The sequence below is a fragment of the Ylistrum balloti genome, unplaced genomic scaffold (assembly GCF_031769215.1).
Source record: "Ylistrum balloti isolate Yb309-2 unplaced genomic scaffold, AGI_CSIRO_Ybal_v1 Utg370894, whole genome shotgun sequence".
Taxonomy (NCBI): Eukaryota; Metazoa; Mollusca; class Bivalvia; order Pectinida; family Pectinidae; genus Ylistrum; species Ylistrum balloti.
Genome location: NW_026782508.1, coordinates 75,511 through 91,870, shown reverse-complemented (window position 1 = coordinate 91,870; position 16,360 = coordinate 75,511). Strand labels below are relative to the sequence as shown.

Genomic DNA, 16,360 nt, shown 5'->3' with positions numbered 1-16,360 from the left:
ATATAAATTGAGAATGTTGTGAAACATGCATATGCTCCTCCGTCATGTTGTGAATATTAAGTCAAACCAAGTTTAATAACTTGACACTGTGACCTACAAATAACACAGCAATGTAGCGCTGCTCATGATATATGCACATGTGAAGTCGAGACTGATTGATATACAATTTCAAAGCAACAGACGAGAAAATAAAGTCTAAACCTAATGCTAAATAAAACTTTTAAGCAAATCTGAAATATACGTCATGGTGACCAATTCATAACACAACAGTTTAGTACTGCCCGAGATGAATCCAAATTTCAAGTTACAAGATGTATTCATCTACAATTCCTGGGGAAAATCAACTGCATGTTTTAGATGGACGTAATGACACACGGATTGAGGCAAATGGTTAAAGCCTCTTTGCTATCATGCGAGGGTGTACAAATGGGGCTTTGCTTAAATGTTTATCACAAGATTTGGACTTATTTGCTTGTTAAAAGTACCGGTAAATGTTTAACTAATAATATAAACATGACAAGAAATGTGATCAAACTCAAACAGTACTTACTTAATTCATCTTTTAAAATACAGTTGTTTAATAGTGTCTTTGTTTTCCCCTGGTTGTACAAATACTTACCAAGACGATGATGTGGTAATTGTTCATCTTGCAAGCTTAACTGAACAAATTAAAAGAAAAAATAGTAATGTGTAAAATCAGTTTACATGACGTATATAATGAAACACAAACTAAAAATAAAACAAACAAACATCACTCTTTTTTCTTTCAGGATCATTCTTGGCCAATTCCATAACATGACTTAAGGTATCGAAAAGCTGTTCAGGTCGCCAGGCTGTTTTAATTCAAATCTTAATTGTGCCATTTCTGTTTATTCACTTATACAAGTTTCTATCTACATGTATATTTAAAGTGCACCTTGCCAAGCATATATCTAATGCGAAATAATTTGGCTTCCTGACTTTTGATTTCGTGACGTCATAATGCCTGTTTCGTCTAGAAGTTAGATGATTACAATAACCTTTGGTGATATTGAAAAACAATTCAAATCATAAGACAAACGCGCATTTTTGTTTTTATGGTATGAAATGTTCTTGCAACAACCAGACCACATGAAGATCGGCGTGAAGAGGGACAAAGCGAGTGGATTAAGGTAATTTATATCGTCACGGATGAATAAATAGATCTGATCAAAAAGGTTGAAATCAACATTCTGTTACTACAAATAAATAATCTACTCAAATGGATGCATTACAGAACATGTTCATCAAATTCAACTTGGATTATACATACTTTCTCCAAACCACGTCTGTGTCTTTCATCAGTGTTTTGAATTCTAACAGCTTCCTGGTATTCCTCTTCAAGCATCTCAAGTTCTCGGTCTTCTCTCTCGTGAATTTTGTTTCCTAGAACTTCCTCCATCCGATTCCAATAGAATTCATCCTGCTCAAAAACACATTCGCTCTTCAAGGTGTTGATACCTAATGGTACTTTGTATGAGTTACTTTCGCGAGTTGCTGTATGAAATGGTACAACCCTCCATTTTTTGTGTTCATTGTTTATGGAGTCCATGAGTAATGAATCTGCAACAAGTCTGCGATAGTCATTTTTAATAAACTCCTTTGTCAAATACAAGAAAGCAAACGTACTCCTGTTATAAGCCTCCTCAAGTGATCCCAAAGCGGTCCCCTCAAACCGCTCATCGTCAAATAAGACTGCCCTTGCTTTAACATTATTTCCGTTTAGGCGAAAAGGATGACCATCTATACTCCTTCGGAATGTCTCGACGGCATCTTTGTTCTGCTTGGCATACACCACCATAACATCACTTTGAGGAGCCTTAAGATTGGGATGGAATCTGTCTTTGTATTTTCTGATCAAACGTATCTTTTCAACAGCTCTTACGTAATCGGTGGGTGTAAAACGATACAGAAAACTGTATTCAGCTGGATCTAGTTGATTAAAACAACAATAAATCTCAGGTTATTGGCGTTTGTTGATATGTCTACGGTGCACACATATACATGGGTTTAAATAGACAAAATCTTGCATCGAAATGGGCTTACTTTTAAAACCAAACAGTTCAAAGAAGCAATACGTATTTTTACCTTTATTAAAACTGCACAGAAATGGAAACTGACAACAATAATTACAATCAAAAGGGAATAATAATATATACTCAACATATTTATGATCCTATCGACATTTTGCAAAGTATCTTTTAAACATTCAACATCCATCCTATGATCGTTTCCACTATACGTGATCAAATCATACTTATGAACAACAAGAGATTCTGTAGGTATCTTGGTGCCCATTATTGTTTGCTCTTTATATGATCTATGAAAATTGGATTTCCTCCCTTCTTTTCTCTGTTTTTGTTCTAAGAGATAAGAAATTTGAAAATTCCTTTCAGAAATAACGATGATAATTTTTACCTGCCAAATCCAAGATTGTCGCCTGGCAGCCATTTTGTTTTTTCTTATCAATCCCAATATCAAATGGCACAGGCACAGGCCAAAGGGAATATACATATGGAATTTGAGAAAGAATCATTCAGTACTTAAGAAATAGAGAAAACAACCTTTACCCGACGAAATCCAAGATGGCTGCCTGTCAGCCATTATTTTTAGGGGTCAGTCGCAAAATCAAACAGGCACAGTTAAGGAACAAGAGGAACATTTACATAAAATTTGAGAAACATTCATGCAGTATTTCTCAAGAAGTAGCAATAACAAACTTTCAAAATCAAAGATGGCCGCCTGTTGGCCATTTTTTTTTACTGATCAATCCCAAAATCAATCAAGTACAACAAGGGCTCAACAGGAGCATACATCTGAAATTTGAGAGAATTCTATGCTGCAGTTCTCAAGAAATAGCTATAAGCAACTATCGAAGTCAAAATCGAAGATGGTCATCTCTTGGTCATTTACTTTGCCTGATCAGTACCAAAATTATCCTGGCACATCTTGGGAACAAGGAAAACATCCAAATAAAAATTGAGAAAGATACATAGTGTACTTCTGAAGAAATAGCGATTACACACCTACAAAATCAAAATCCAAATTTTGTCCCAAAATTAAATGGGCACAACTTGGGACAATGTATAACCTACATTGTACACAAGAAATTTGAGAGAGATCCATCCCGTACATCTTAGGAAATAGTGATAACAATCGTGCTAAGTCAAAATCTAAGATGGCCATCTGTCGGCCATTCTCTTTTTCTGACCAGTCTCAAAATTAGATGTGCAAAACTAGAGAAAAAGGGGGAACCTACATAGGAAATTTGAGAGAGATCCACCAGTACATCTAAAAATAAAAAAAAATCTTACCAATATCATTATCTGCTACTGCATCAGTTTCCACTTGGGACGCCAACCGATCATAAATTATGCTAGCTGTAAACAAAAACATCCACATTATTCTTTTATTTCCGTAAGAAAGTGAAACTATTTGAATTTCATAACCAAGTATTATTAGTTCGATTGCTCAGCAAATTTTTTCGGTGTTACTATCTTGATACTGGAGGACCATAAGCAAAGATTAACAGTGATTGAAACTTGACAAAACGGAAAGCATGAATTGCTTTTTTGTTTTAAGTTTTTAAAGTCGTTTTCCAACCTTAACCCATCCCCAATTTTGACTTTATTTTTTCAGAGAGCCAAATAAACTTCAATATCTTACTTGGTATACTGTTCGATGCAGCTGACCAAAGATGCCGTCCTCTCACTGAGAGGTTGTTGCATAACAGAAAATGGCACCCCTCATTTATGTACACAGTCCAATCATTTTTTTGGATCAGGGGCATATTGCTTTTATGTTGTCTGCTTGTCAATTCTAACTATGTCCATAACCATTGCACGATAAGAAGGCTGACTTTCATATATGGCATGAGTTTTGCTTGTGACAAGACCTTTCCGGTGGTACAAAAATTTTTGACAATGTTACCTTGACCTTTAACATATATTTGAAAATAAAAAATCCATTATCACAATGAAGACAGAAAGTGTGCATGCAATTAGCACATGCCTTACATAGTACAGTTATAATACCCCACTTTAGAATTTTGTTGCAACCGGGAATAGTGTTTTCAAAGCACATTTACTAGAGAAGGTGGACGGGGGTTCTACAGGTCTGCTTTGCTGCTGCTAAATTAATTACTTTGGTCATTCAAGCGACGACCAAATGCAGATGGTTATCTGACAGTGACGCGAAACACTAACAGAACAAAGAGCTTAAATATTTAAACCTGATGATAGGCGTCACCAACACTAGCACAAGGTTGCCAACGTCAGATTCGCATCCGAAGATTCTTAAAAACGAGAAATTAAAACTTGCGGTTTTTCTTTAAATAACAAGCTGAAAAATACTCTTACCATTATCACTGTCATTGACTGGATGTTCTACTGTGACATCAGTTCCAGCTGTAACCAAAAACCTCACATTATTCTTTCAGCTTCATAAGTAAAACTATTTGAATTTATACTCAAGGTCAGTGCGATGGCTTAGATTAATCAAAAGTTACACTCTACCTTTACACTTTGTTGTATTTACAACAAAAGACCTACCCTCAAAACGGGTGTTACTATCTCAATACTGGAAAGCAATAAGTAAAGATTAAAAGTGAATGAAACTTTGCAAATTGGAAAGCAAGATATACATTGTACAGGATTTTCGTACTTTTATTACTAACCAACAATAAAATATACTTCATCATAATTTCAAAGAAACTGACGCATTCTTCGAAAATGTGAGGTAATATTATCTTATAAGAAATCGACGGAAAACTGAGAGAGCTTGTTTCCAGACAAAATTACCATTGTGAACACAACGAAGGGCAGTAACTCTTCCACATACCACTGAACCAAACTACCGTTCAGGAAGACAGTCGAACCACACTGTCGTTCAAGAAAACACAATTTGATGGTACGGTGATTCAGCGTATCAAGTTTGGAAAACAATCAGTGGAAACCTGAGAAAGGTGATTTCTAGACAAGACTGCTATTATGAAAACGAGGGGCAGTAACTCTTACAAATAGTGCTGAACCAAATTACTGTTCAAGAATGTACTTTTTTATATAATGATGTTTAAGTCTACCAAACGATCGGCTGAAAACTGTGGGAGAAGACATCTAGACAAATGTAAGTTTGTGATGGACAAAGGGGCGGACAAACGGACGACACCGAACAATAGTACGTTACTGCCTTATAAAAAACTGACATTTTATATGAGGATGTGATGAAATGTACTTTGACGAGAGGGCCATGGTCTCGTGCACTTCTATTGCCAGATTTTAAACAAAACGTCAAAAACTTTTATGGTACAGTGCATTGTTACCACCTCAAGTATACATGAAAGGTCACCAATTTTTCTTTTCTACATGATAATCACATCTCACTCAAGATTATACTACAACCAAAAGGCCTGTTATTTATTATCCTCTTGAACACTGTATGCCTCAGTGCTAATATGCTTCACACTGGTCATTTTTTCTGATGAAGGTGATATTGTTGCCATAAAATCATTACACGTTTTCTTATTAGTTATGATAAAAGAACATCTGTTTAAACACAATGATATCATTTTTTTTTATATCTATGTTAAGGATATCAGTCTATGGCTAGTTCCAAATATTACAATTTCTTGATAGGTTTCAACATCTAACAGAGAAAATTGTGGCGAAGATTTCTGAGAGATGAAGGTTGAATTCTAAGACAAAAACCTTGTGATAGTCATAACGATTTCATTTTGGAAATACATGATGTATTCTGAAACTATCATTCAGTGCTCATTAATATTCTTGGTGTTATTTTGTTAATTTTCCCCAGTTCTCGTTTCCATAACGTTACATTAATTTGTTTGACCTAAAATTACTAGTGGGTTAAACTTATTGTTGCCTTCAAGAGTACTTGGTGCTATTTTCCTGATTTACCGTTTGAACATTTTCATATGTTGACCTGGTTTTATCGTCTCACAATGACGATTTCGTTGACAGGTCTTTGTCTTCTAGTAATTTTGATATATATTCTGTTTTATTCAGTAGTGTAGAGTACATCTTGTTTTATATCAATTTCCTTGTTCTAATCTGGATTGACAGAGATTTTATAAGACGGGCGTTGTGGACGAATCAGATTACCCTTGTCTTTCTAGGACGTTTCTATTCCGCGGGTACTATTTCCTTAGCCTTAGTGTTTTATCACTTCAATATTCAACGTATAGTGAGTCTAGTGACAATTAACATCTATGTATATTGACAGGCATACCATACATATTTTTGTACAAATGTGTGTTAGACATAGTCTTGAATCATTCCAACATGCTCACCTGGTCGAGGCAATTGTGCTAGTATGGTATTCAGATCTTGTGCAAAATTACGTTCCAAATGTAACTCCTCTTGGATATCCTGAAAAGCAGTTTCTATCTGACCGCAAAGTTCCTTAAAACTCAAGTTGGTCTCATCTGGACTGTAAACTGCTTCCTTAAGGAACCGGAAAATTCTTTTTATAGAGGCAAAGAGAGAATGATCGTCATGCGATGTCTGGGACTTCCATTGTTCATTCCGAGGATTAATCACTTTGATCTTCCTAATCACTTTTATACACAACGCTGCATCGAAATTACCAGTATCTCCACAACGAAGTAACTCACATTGAGGAACCGTAAATGATTTACATTCCTTTGATAACTTCCTACAAAACACAGGACATTGTGTGCTGCCGACTTTACAAGTGATTACTTCTCTCAAAATGTCCGCACAACAGGTTTCAGTACGTTCCAAGCATATTTTTTCTTCATCTGTTAGAGACAATGATGATGGCCTGGGCAAAATAAACAAACAAGAAAATACTAAAAATGCCGACATAATCATAATCCAAACTCAATTTCAATCAAACTAGGGCATGAACAAAGGATTTACACGAAGACTCCTAAAAAAGGCCAAAAAGAATAATTCCAGGTGTTCCAGTAGTGTACCCATCTTTTGCTTCACCACCGACACGCGTCGTGTAAACTTGGTCAATCCAATTAATGTCACGTTCTCAAGTGAGAACAATGTCTACAAGAACAGAAACAACCGGCAAACTAAGGAGTACTTTCAGATGATGCCATTCCAGATATCATTAAATGATTTTTTTTTAAATGAAGCCCTTCCAATGATACTATATTTCAATATAGTATTACTAGTAAAACTAAACAAGATATGTATTTGAATGCATTGTGGCCTAATGACTGGAGCTAGAACCTTTAACACTGAGATAATAAATTATTTTAATAATCTTATCTTAAATTGGAAATACTTACTTTGCCATTCCTTGTATGATGCCTGTTAAAGAAAGAGAAGAAAAGTTATGATGTGGAACAGATGCGTATGTTAATCTATAGCATTCTGAAGCATTAATTATAAAACTAATTAAGTAAATATCAGCTGAACACTTAAGCATGGTCTTAATTCTGGCAAAATCTATTTCAGACATTGTTCTTTTCAAAATATCACATTAACTTCAGAATGTAATTAAGGTGTTTGTTTTTTATTTTCTGTAGGAGAGAAGTACAAATTTAACAGCAGATATGTTACCTGTAATATTGTTCTTCTTCAATTTTGGTTTTTTTTTATAATCTGGATTGACAAAAAATTCTTGTCCGTTCTTCCGAATAAAAACCATTCCGCCAGGCTACATGAAGTATCACCATTTCTTTGTGATTTGGTTTGATTATTGTAGCAGCAGTTTCACGAACACATGTGTGGTTGTAACATTCAGCATAAATAACTATGAAAAGCCACACAGGTATTTACTTCAAAATATTTATGATGAGATTAGGGATCCACTTAGATATATATAAGTATTAAAACGGACTTTAAAAAGACATTAAATAACGTGAAAATACGCCCTGACAATGGGGTTTATTTCCTCTATCTCGTCTCTTTTGTTCTTGACCAAGCTTTCCTGAATTTAGTTGCCTCAACCTGTTGCCATATAACTGTTTATGTAATGTAGTACAAATAAAGTTTTTCAGCATTTAACAAATTGAGGTTGAATGAAAATTCGAAAACCAAATCGCAGTTTGTGGACATTTTAAATGACATTACTCTAATACGTTTGTTCATATAAGTAAAATTTCCATTTTACTTGAAACAACATTACTGAACTTGGCATGTCGACACAGAACATACAACAATAATGATATTTCAACAAAATTTTACTTCAAACTCTGTTTAATGAACGTGGAGGCAAATGAACAAGAGGCCCAGAGGGCCTGTATATCGCTCAACTGGATCTTTATGACCAACATTACTATATCTGTACATATGTTCCAAGTTTAACACATTTGAAGTCACTTCTTTTACTTTCTTGGACTTCATAAAAGGAACATACTGGCCAAATATAATGATTCTAGGCTTTTCGATAATTCAGAAGAAATTGTTTAAATGTTTTAACACATTTGACTCCTGTGACCTTGAAGATTGGTCAAGGTCATTTCTTTTAGCAAACTTTGAAGGACACCATAAGAGGAACATAGTAGCCTAATATAATGATTCTAGGCCTTCCGGTATTTTGAAAGAAGTCGCTTAAATTTTTTGAACACATTTGACCTCTCCGACCTTGAATAATGGTAAACATTTTTTCTTTCGCAAACTTTGTTGGGCTTCATCAAAGGAACTATCCAGCCAAATATAATGATTCTATGCCTTCCAGTATTTTGGAAGAAGTTGTTGAAATGTTTTAACACATTTGACCTCTGTGACCTTGAATATGGATCAAGGTTATTTTTTTTGCAAACTTTGTTGGACTTCATCAAAGGAACCTTCCAGCCAAATATAATGATTCAAGGCCTTCTGGTATTTTGGAAGAAGTCGTTTAAAGGTTTTAACACATTTGACCTCTGTGACCTTGAATATGGGTCAAGGTTTTTTTTTTTTTTTTGTAAACTTTTGTTGGACTTCATCAAAGGAACCTTCCAGCAAAATATAATGATTCTAGGCCTTCTAGTATTTTGGCAGAAGTCATTTAAAGTTTTAACACATTTGACCTTTGTGAGCTTGAATATGGGTCAAGGTCATATCTTTTAGCAAACTTTGTTGGGCTTCATCAAAAGAACCTTCAAACCAAATGTAATGATTCTAGGCCTTCCGGTATTTTGGAAGAAGTTGTTTAAAGGTTTTAACACAATGGACTCCTGTGACCTTGAATATGGGACAAGGTTACTTTTTTTGCAAACTTTGTTGGACTTCATCATTGGAACCTTCCAGCCAAATATAATGATTCTAGGCCACCTGGTATTTTGGAAGAAGTCGTTTAAAGGTTTTAACACATTTGACCTCTGTGGCCTTGAATATGGGTCAAGGTCATTTCTTTTTGCAAACTTTGTTTGGCTTCATCAAAGGAACCTTCCAGCCAAATAAGATAACTCTACACCTTTTGGTATTTCAGAAGAAGTTGCTTCAATAAAAAAATGATGGATGCCAGACGGACGCCGCACTATGCCATAAGCTCACTTGGTCCTTTGGGCCAGGTAAGCTAAAAATTACAAGGAGAATTAGAGAATGTGTTACGGCTATACAGTTGAATTTTTTAAACACTTCTGGAAACAACTTAGTAATTTTATTGTTCGGTTGTTAAACTTAGGATATACAAAAGGGGAACTGTCAATTACACAGTGTCATGGCATTATTACTTGTATTCCTAAAAAAGACAAATCACGTCACTTTATAAAAAACTGGAGGCCTATAACTTTATCAAATATTGTTTAATAGCATATGGGGTAATTGCTAATAGGATTAAATCTGTGCTTGGCAAAATTATAAGTAAGGATCAGACTGGGTTTCTAGCAGGTAGGTATATAGGTGAAAATATAAGACTTTTATTCGATGTTATGAGTTATACAGAAGAAAATAATATTCCAGGTATGTTATTAATGGTAGACATTGAAAAAGCGGTTGATTCAGTCTCATGGATATTTATAGAAAAGGTATTGATTTTCTTTGGCTTTGGTAATGATATTTTAGATTGGGTGAAGCTTTTTCATAAAAATGTAGGTGCATCTGTAAATCAAGGGGGGAATCTTTCTTCGTTTCTTGATATCAAAAGAGGTTGTCGACAAGGGGATCCAATAGCACCATATATTTTTATTCCATGTCCAGAAGTTCTTGCAATTAGATTCAGATATAACAAAATTATAAAAGGAGTAGAGGTTGATGGTGAAATGATTTTACTATCCCAATATGCAGATGACACTTACTTGACATTAGATGGTACTGAACAGTCTTTAAGAGAATCAATAAATGAGCTTCATACTTTTGAAAATATCTCAGGCTTAAAGATGAATATTGATAAAACAGAAATCATATGGATTGGGAGTAAAAATTATAGCCAAGACAAATTCCTACCAGATATAAATTTACAATGTGGAAAAGAACAATTTTGTTTATTAGGGATTGAGTTTAGTGTAAATCTCCATGAATTGGTAAAGCTTAATTTTGATAAAAAAAATAGTTAAGCTAAAAAGTCTTATCAATACATGGAGCAGATGAAAATTAACACCTATTAGGAAAGTTTATTTGATAAAATCATTAATTATCTCACAGTTTAACCACTTATTTATATCGCTACCAAATGCAAACAATAAAACATTGACGACTATTAATACAATTTTGTATAAATTTTTGTGGAACAGTAAGATTGATAAAGTGAAAAGAGAGATTACAACCCATGATTATGCTTTTGATGGCATTAAAACGCTCAATATCAGCAATTTTATTGATTCTCTAAAATTAAGTTGGGTAAGTAGACTATATCTGTCTAGTAGTAGATGGAATACTCTTTTGAAGAAATCATTAAATCTGAGAAGACTAATCAGTTATATAAAAGTAAGTCAGGAAAATTGTACAAACATCTTTTGGAAAGATATCTTTCAGGCATGGTCCAGACTAGAGAGCTGTGAAAATATGAAAAAAATAAAGAGGAAGTCACTTTTGTTAGTATCGGTTTGGCACAATAATGATATAACTATTGGTGGTAAAGCAGTTTTTTTTATCCAAACTGGCATGAAAAGGGCATTTATGTTATTGGTGACTTTGTCAAAGATTCAAGTACAAAAGCTCTATTTACTTACAATGAATTTATTTATAAATATAATATCAATGTTAACTTGTTGCAGTATAATGGGTTAGTTTCAGCAATTAGAAAATGTTTATCAAACCATGAGTCACATGACCATCAACTAGCCAGACCTGTTTTACCAGTGAATATTTCTTTATTTATAAAAGAAATTAATGGGTCAAAACAATTTTATGACTTTTTAAACAGTAAAACCACTCTTGAAGCAAAGGGCAAAGAAAAGTGGGATGGTCTGTTTGATATAAGTAAAGATGAGTGCTTCTGTATTTATTCACTTCCTTATCTAGTCACTAAAAGCTCAAAACTACAGTGGTTGCAATTTAGAATCTTGCACAGTATATTAACTACAAACTCTTTCTTGTTTAAAGCAAGATTAGTAAATAATCCTTTTTGTTCCTTCTGTAATTCTGATCGAGAATCTATAGTGCATCTGTTTTGGGAATGTGATGAAGTTCAAAACTTATTTCAAAATCTAGATCGGGTTTTGGAGGCTTTATTTATACCCTTTACGGTAAATAAGCAAACAATACCTTTTGGCAAGATAAATAATAACAATAATGCTTGATACAAAGCAGACAATCAAGTCATTTTGGTGATAAAACAATATATGCACAGAACTAGGTGTCTGCACAAGTCCCTGAATATAAGTGCACTTCTTTATTCTATATTTGACCGCTATAAGGTCCAGAAATATATCATTCATAGTAAGGAACAGACTGCTGAAGAAAATTTTTCTAATTGTTGGAAAAAATGGGAAAAATTAACTAAAATTTTAGAATGATATTTTTTACGCATGTAGGAATTTCAGAAATTGCCAGTCTCTGACAAAGTTCCATGTATAGTTTTTTGATCTCCTACTATCACACACTATATACAACTTAACAGTAACTACCATCCTTTCCCTTCCTCCATTTTCTTATCTATCCTCTCAAATCCCTTTTCTATCTGTCTATCTATCTGTTTGTCTGTCTGTCTAGCTGTCTGTCTGTCTTTCAGTCTGTCAGTCTGTTGTTCCTATTTATTTCCTTTTTAATGTATCAGTACAGTGAAATATATTTGAGTGAGGTATAAAAGTGTAAGAGTGGGAGTGAGGTGTAAGTGTGTACAAGTGAGATGTAAGAGTGTATGAATGAGGTGTAAAAGTGTATGAGTTAAATGTAAGGGTGTATGAGTTAAATGTAAGGGTGTATGAGTGAAATGTAAGGGTGTATGAGTGAGCATAAAAGATAAATTTTATTATATGTGTACAATATATACCGAAAGCGCCTGTGGATGTGTCATGTTGTGAAAGTAAATGGTGTCTAAGTGTAAAAATAAAAAACATAAAAAAAAGAAAAATAATAATGATGGTGATAATGATGATGATGTTTGCAGTTATAAAAAAGACATGTTCATGATGATGAGGATGATAATAATGAAGATGATGATGATTGCATTATAATGATCACGATGATGATGATGATGATGATGAGGATGATGATGATTTTGTCATCATCCTCATGACTTAAGTGTGTGTGTGTCTGTCTGTGTGTGTGTCTGTGTGTGTGTGTCTCTTGTGTTATGTACATGTACTGAAAAATCTTGGAAAAATAAAAAAAATTACAAAAAAAAAATATGTATAACCCTCTGTGTAAATCTTGATCAATTCAAGAGAAAGGAAGGTAATGTTCCCAAAATGAGAACAATGTTAATTACAACAGAACTGTAAATCATACTAACGCGCATCAAACATCCCCAGCTTTATATCGCACAAGGAAAAGCAAAATATTTCCCAATGACATCATTATGTACCGGTATTTTTATTTCTAATCCCACTAATGACTATAAGGAGACTTATACTCCCATTGCATCGAAGTTATAAAATCTAAGCCGTGACGTTAGATCAGAAATTGGAACCTTCGTCAAATTGTATTATACTTTATTTAGACTATATACGGGTTTCTCTTTAATATGCATGTATGTAAATTATTTGAGAGAAATATCCATTTCAAAAATTCAAAATAAACTTTACATCAAAATAGACAGAATATGATGTTATGTTTAATCTCAATCCTACAAAGATGTTATAAGTCAGCATAATTTGTTTTCCTGGTATTTGATCGTGCAAGCTTTCATCGTAGTTAATAACATCTGGGAAATGTTTTGTTTTGGTATCTCATAGCACTTCAGTGCTTACAAGGCATGTCCTTGATATACAACAAAACGCTTTTTTAATGGATTAATCTTAACTGCAAATAAAGAAAAAACGTTATCTTTATTCTGACTTACATAGATATATCAATATTTTTAAAAGAATTGAAACATGATCAATTCTACCCCATATACACACTACTACATAAGTAATTTTATATACTGAAAATTTTGGTGAAATTACACTTTCTACATAAAATTTGCCCAAATATATTGTACATCAGAGTCTATATACGTCTCTGTGTACATTAATCTGAAAATTTGGGGTCATAACGAATAACAATTTTTTTTCAGTACTGATTATCATTTATAGACCATTTTGTAGCTCGGCAAAAGAAACGTAATGTAACGAGGCCAAATGCGGATTTTCTTTCAGGCACCTTGCTTCAAACCACTGACAATATACTTAGATATTGTCAACACCGAAGTGATTGTTTGAGGGTGGTCGGGTGGCGCAGTGTTAACGCACTTGCCTTTCACCTAGCCGACCGGGGTTCGATTCCCGGAACGGACGTGAAAAGGTAAGGGGTCACCTGCCTGACCACATGGGTTTTCCCCGGGTACTCCGGTTTCCTCCCACAATAAGACCCCTGGCGCGCTTACATCCGGGCCAACAATAGTGATTAGTATAAGTTGACATAACTTGTTTCGCAATTGTTGTAAAATAAATAAAGTTTATATTATATAAAGTTTACTGTTTGAGATTTTCTTACGTTATTATGCACTAACATATACTTTTGCTTTGTTTAAAAAGCCCAAAAGGACGACCGTAGGATTTATGAGAGGAACATTTATGATATTTTTGCTCATTGTGAACGGGTTTTGCAGAGAAACTTGGATATTTTGTACAATAAATCAGTGTTGAATTAACAGAAAGATGTTGTTATTTTTAGATCGTCAATGTGATTTCTTGCATATTTCATTCACAAATGTTCAAACAAATACTTTTTCCGTGAAGGGTACACTTAAACTTTGGTTTTGTTTGAATTGTGATATTACTTAAATGTACAGTAACAAGATCAATTTTACTTCATATACCGCCCGGTAATGTCCATTCGGGCTATTCCGAGTGGTTCGAATTCCTGTATGCAATTAATTGGTGTCAACGCCACTGAAGTTATAAGCCGAAGCGGACAGGTAAACAAAACCACTGAAATGGCTTGAATATAGCAAACTGTAAGGTCTCAGAAGGTAAGTTCGGTAAATAAACTTGTTTTGTTTTGAAATTAACCCATTATGTCTGGACACGTTGTTTAATTTACTACATTCAAAGTGAATTCGTTTCTACAACTTTTATGGTAACGTCCGTTCTGTCTCTAAAATGTAAATACCAATGACAGCATAATAAATGTGAATACTTACATTAAATTATCATTTTAGAGATAGGAATTTCCGGTCTATCTTGTATTAGTGTCATCTTTGCAGTATTAAGGCAGGGATCGACGGAGTGACCCTCCTAAACAGAATCTCTCTGACTAGGAATTTATTTTTTTAGTTTATCAATTAGGTGTACCGAAAGTAATATACTCATAACCACTAAAAAAAATCCTGTATTTATACATATTCTGAAACTTATTCATCGATCCTCACAATTTATGTAAGGTTTTAATGTACTGTGTATAAAAGCTGAGGTAATAATACCTAATACTACACACGACCTAACCAGATCTACGTCCCCGACCTTACCCATACGTCGCCCCATAGCAAATGTAGCATTCAAAAGTATGATACAGGTACACCGTGTCCAGAAAAGATGTAGAAACACACAGTTATGAAATATCTACTATCTCTCACACACACGACTTGGTGCGTTTATACATGGTTTACATATGTATACACTTACCTTGGCCTGATATAAAAATCTTCTTTCACATTGATGGGTTTTTCCAAGAATTATTGTCACTTCCTGTGTTAACACAACTAGACTTGCTTAAGTCACATTATCAGGACAGAACACTTCCGGTGAAAGGTTTGGATTCCAACAAACTGATAGGATAACAATATAATTGTTTTATCCATCATTTCTTTTTTCCCCTAAAAAATATCTTTTTTTTTTCTAGGTGATCCAATTGATTTTACAACCTTAAAACCACCCAATTACCTTTATTTTACAATGTTCTCTTGTTTAATTTGTTCCAGCTGGACACATAGTCATTGGGGATATATGCATTGTCCATATTCTTAAGTAACAAGAGTTTTCCATAATTGGACTGAAATTTCATGGAACTACTTGCCTTAAATGGAATGTGAATTCCAAGATACATTTTAGATAGATTTTTAGAGCGAATTAAAGTCAATTAAATTGCTTACTTAATCTTAAAAGAATTAGCTATATAAAATAAAAAACAGAAAACAAAACATACATTTGAATTCTTTCAGGTTGATATCATAATCACAATGAATGATTCATAAAAGGTATGAAATCCAATATACAAATATGTGCTTTATCCTTGTTTGAAAATAATATTCCATTTCCTGCATATGAAAAGAATGAGGCTTGCACTGGCTTACATTCTTGGGAACTCTTCCAAACCCCAAAATACCGGTTAATCATGCTTCACTATTACCATTCACTCAGATTAGTAAGTAAAATTATCAAGACAAACCTTCATTTTTATTGGAATCCTGAATTTCACAAGATTCAGGGAAGTAAATGACTGCGGCTACTACTCTGGCATTCACTTTGTGTTTATTCACCGAGCCGTAAGGCGGTGAAGTCCCCTCTTCCTACTGCTGTTATAAAATCTGATCCTGTGCATCAATGATGTACTTGGTGTGGACTCAACACTGACCTACCTGACTTGTGCCATTTTGTCGTCCAGTGAGAAGTGAAACTCAATTTTGTAACAAATGTAATACTAATATATAAAAATAATGAATCGTAAATTTACATGTGTCAGTCAGAAAATCACTGCTTTTTAATGTCATCAATTCAAAGATTTTCTTATTTCAGGTCGAAAGTGGTACATAACATAGGATGGTGTTTCAGTTGTAAATAGCATAAACATGTTTTTTCAAAATATCAAAAGTAATTGTCACAAAAGTTAGCACAATC

The 16,360-nt window shown here is 33.9% G+C and overlaps 1 protein-coding gene across 2 annotated transcripts; it reads right to left on the bottom strand.

Annotated features, from left to right (window-relative positions):
- Positions 1–367: 367 nt before the first annotated feature.
- On the bottom strand, positions 368–15,168 carry LOC132559351 (uncharacterized). 2 transcript variants are annotated; one of them, XM_060223960.1, is made up of 7 exons: positions 15,149–15,168; positions 7,301–7,322; positions 6,326–6,819; positions 4,377–4,424; positions 3,333–3,398; positions 1,292–1,950; positions 368–659 (listed from the first exon to the last, which is right to left on the bottom strand). In XM_060223960.1, exons 2-7 carry the CDS (start codon positions 7,306–7,308, stop codon positions 465–467), a joined length of 1,470 nt encoding a protein of 489 aa, XP_060079943.1. In that variant the 5' UTR covers positions 7,309–7,322; positions 15,149–15,168; the 3' UTR covers positions 368–464. The 2 variants fall into 2 exon arrangements, with proteins under 2 accessions (XP_060079943.1, XP_060079944.1); XM_060223961.1 differs by lacking the exon at positions 4,377–4,424.
- Positions 15,169–16,360: the final 1,192 nt, after the last annotated feature.

What these genes read in the sequence shown, in the direction of transcription:
- LOC132559351 (XM_060223960.1), bottom strand. An exon ending in AGTCAATGACAGTGATAATG is followed by an intron (nt 3,399 to 4,376) that starts GTAAGAGTATTT and finishes TTTTGTTTACAG; the next exon opens with CTAGCATAATTTATGATCGG. An exon ending in ACAGACGTGGTTTGGAGAAA is followed by an intron (nt 660 to 1,291) that starts GTATGTATAATC and finishes TAATTTGTTCAG; the next exon opens with TTAAGCTTGCAAGATGAACA.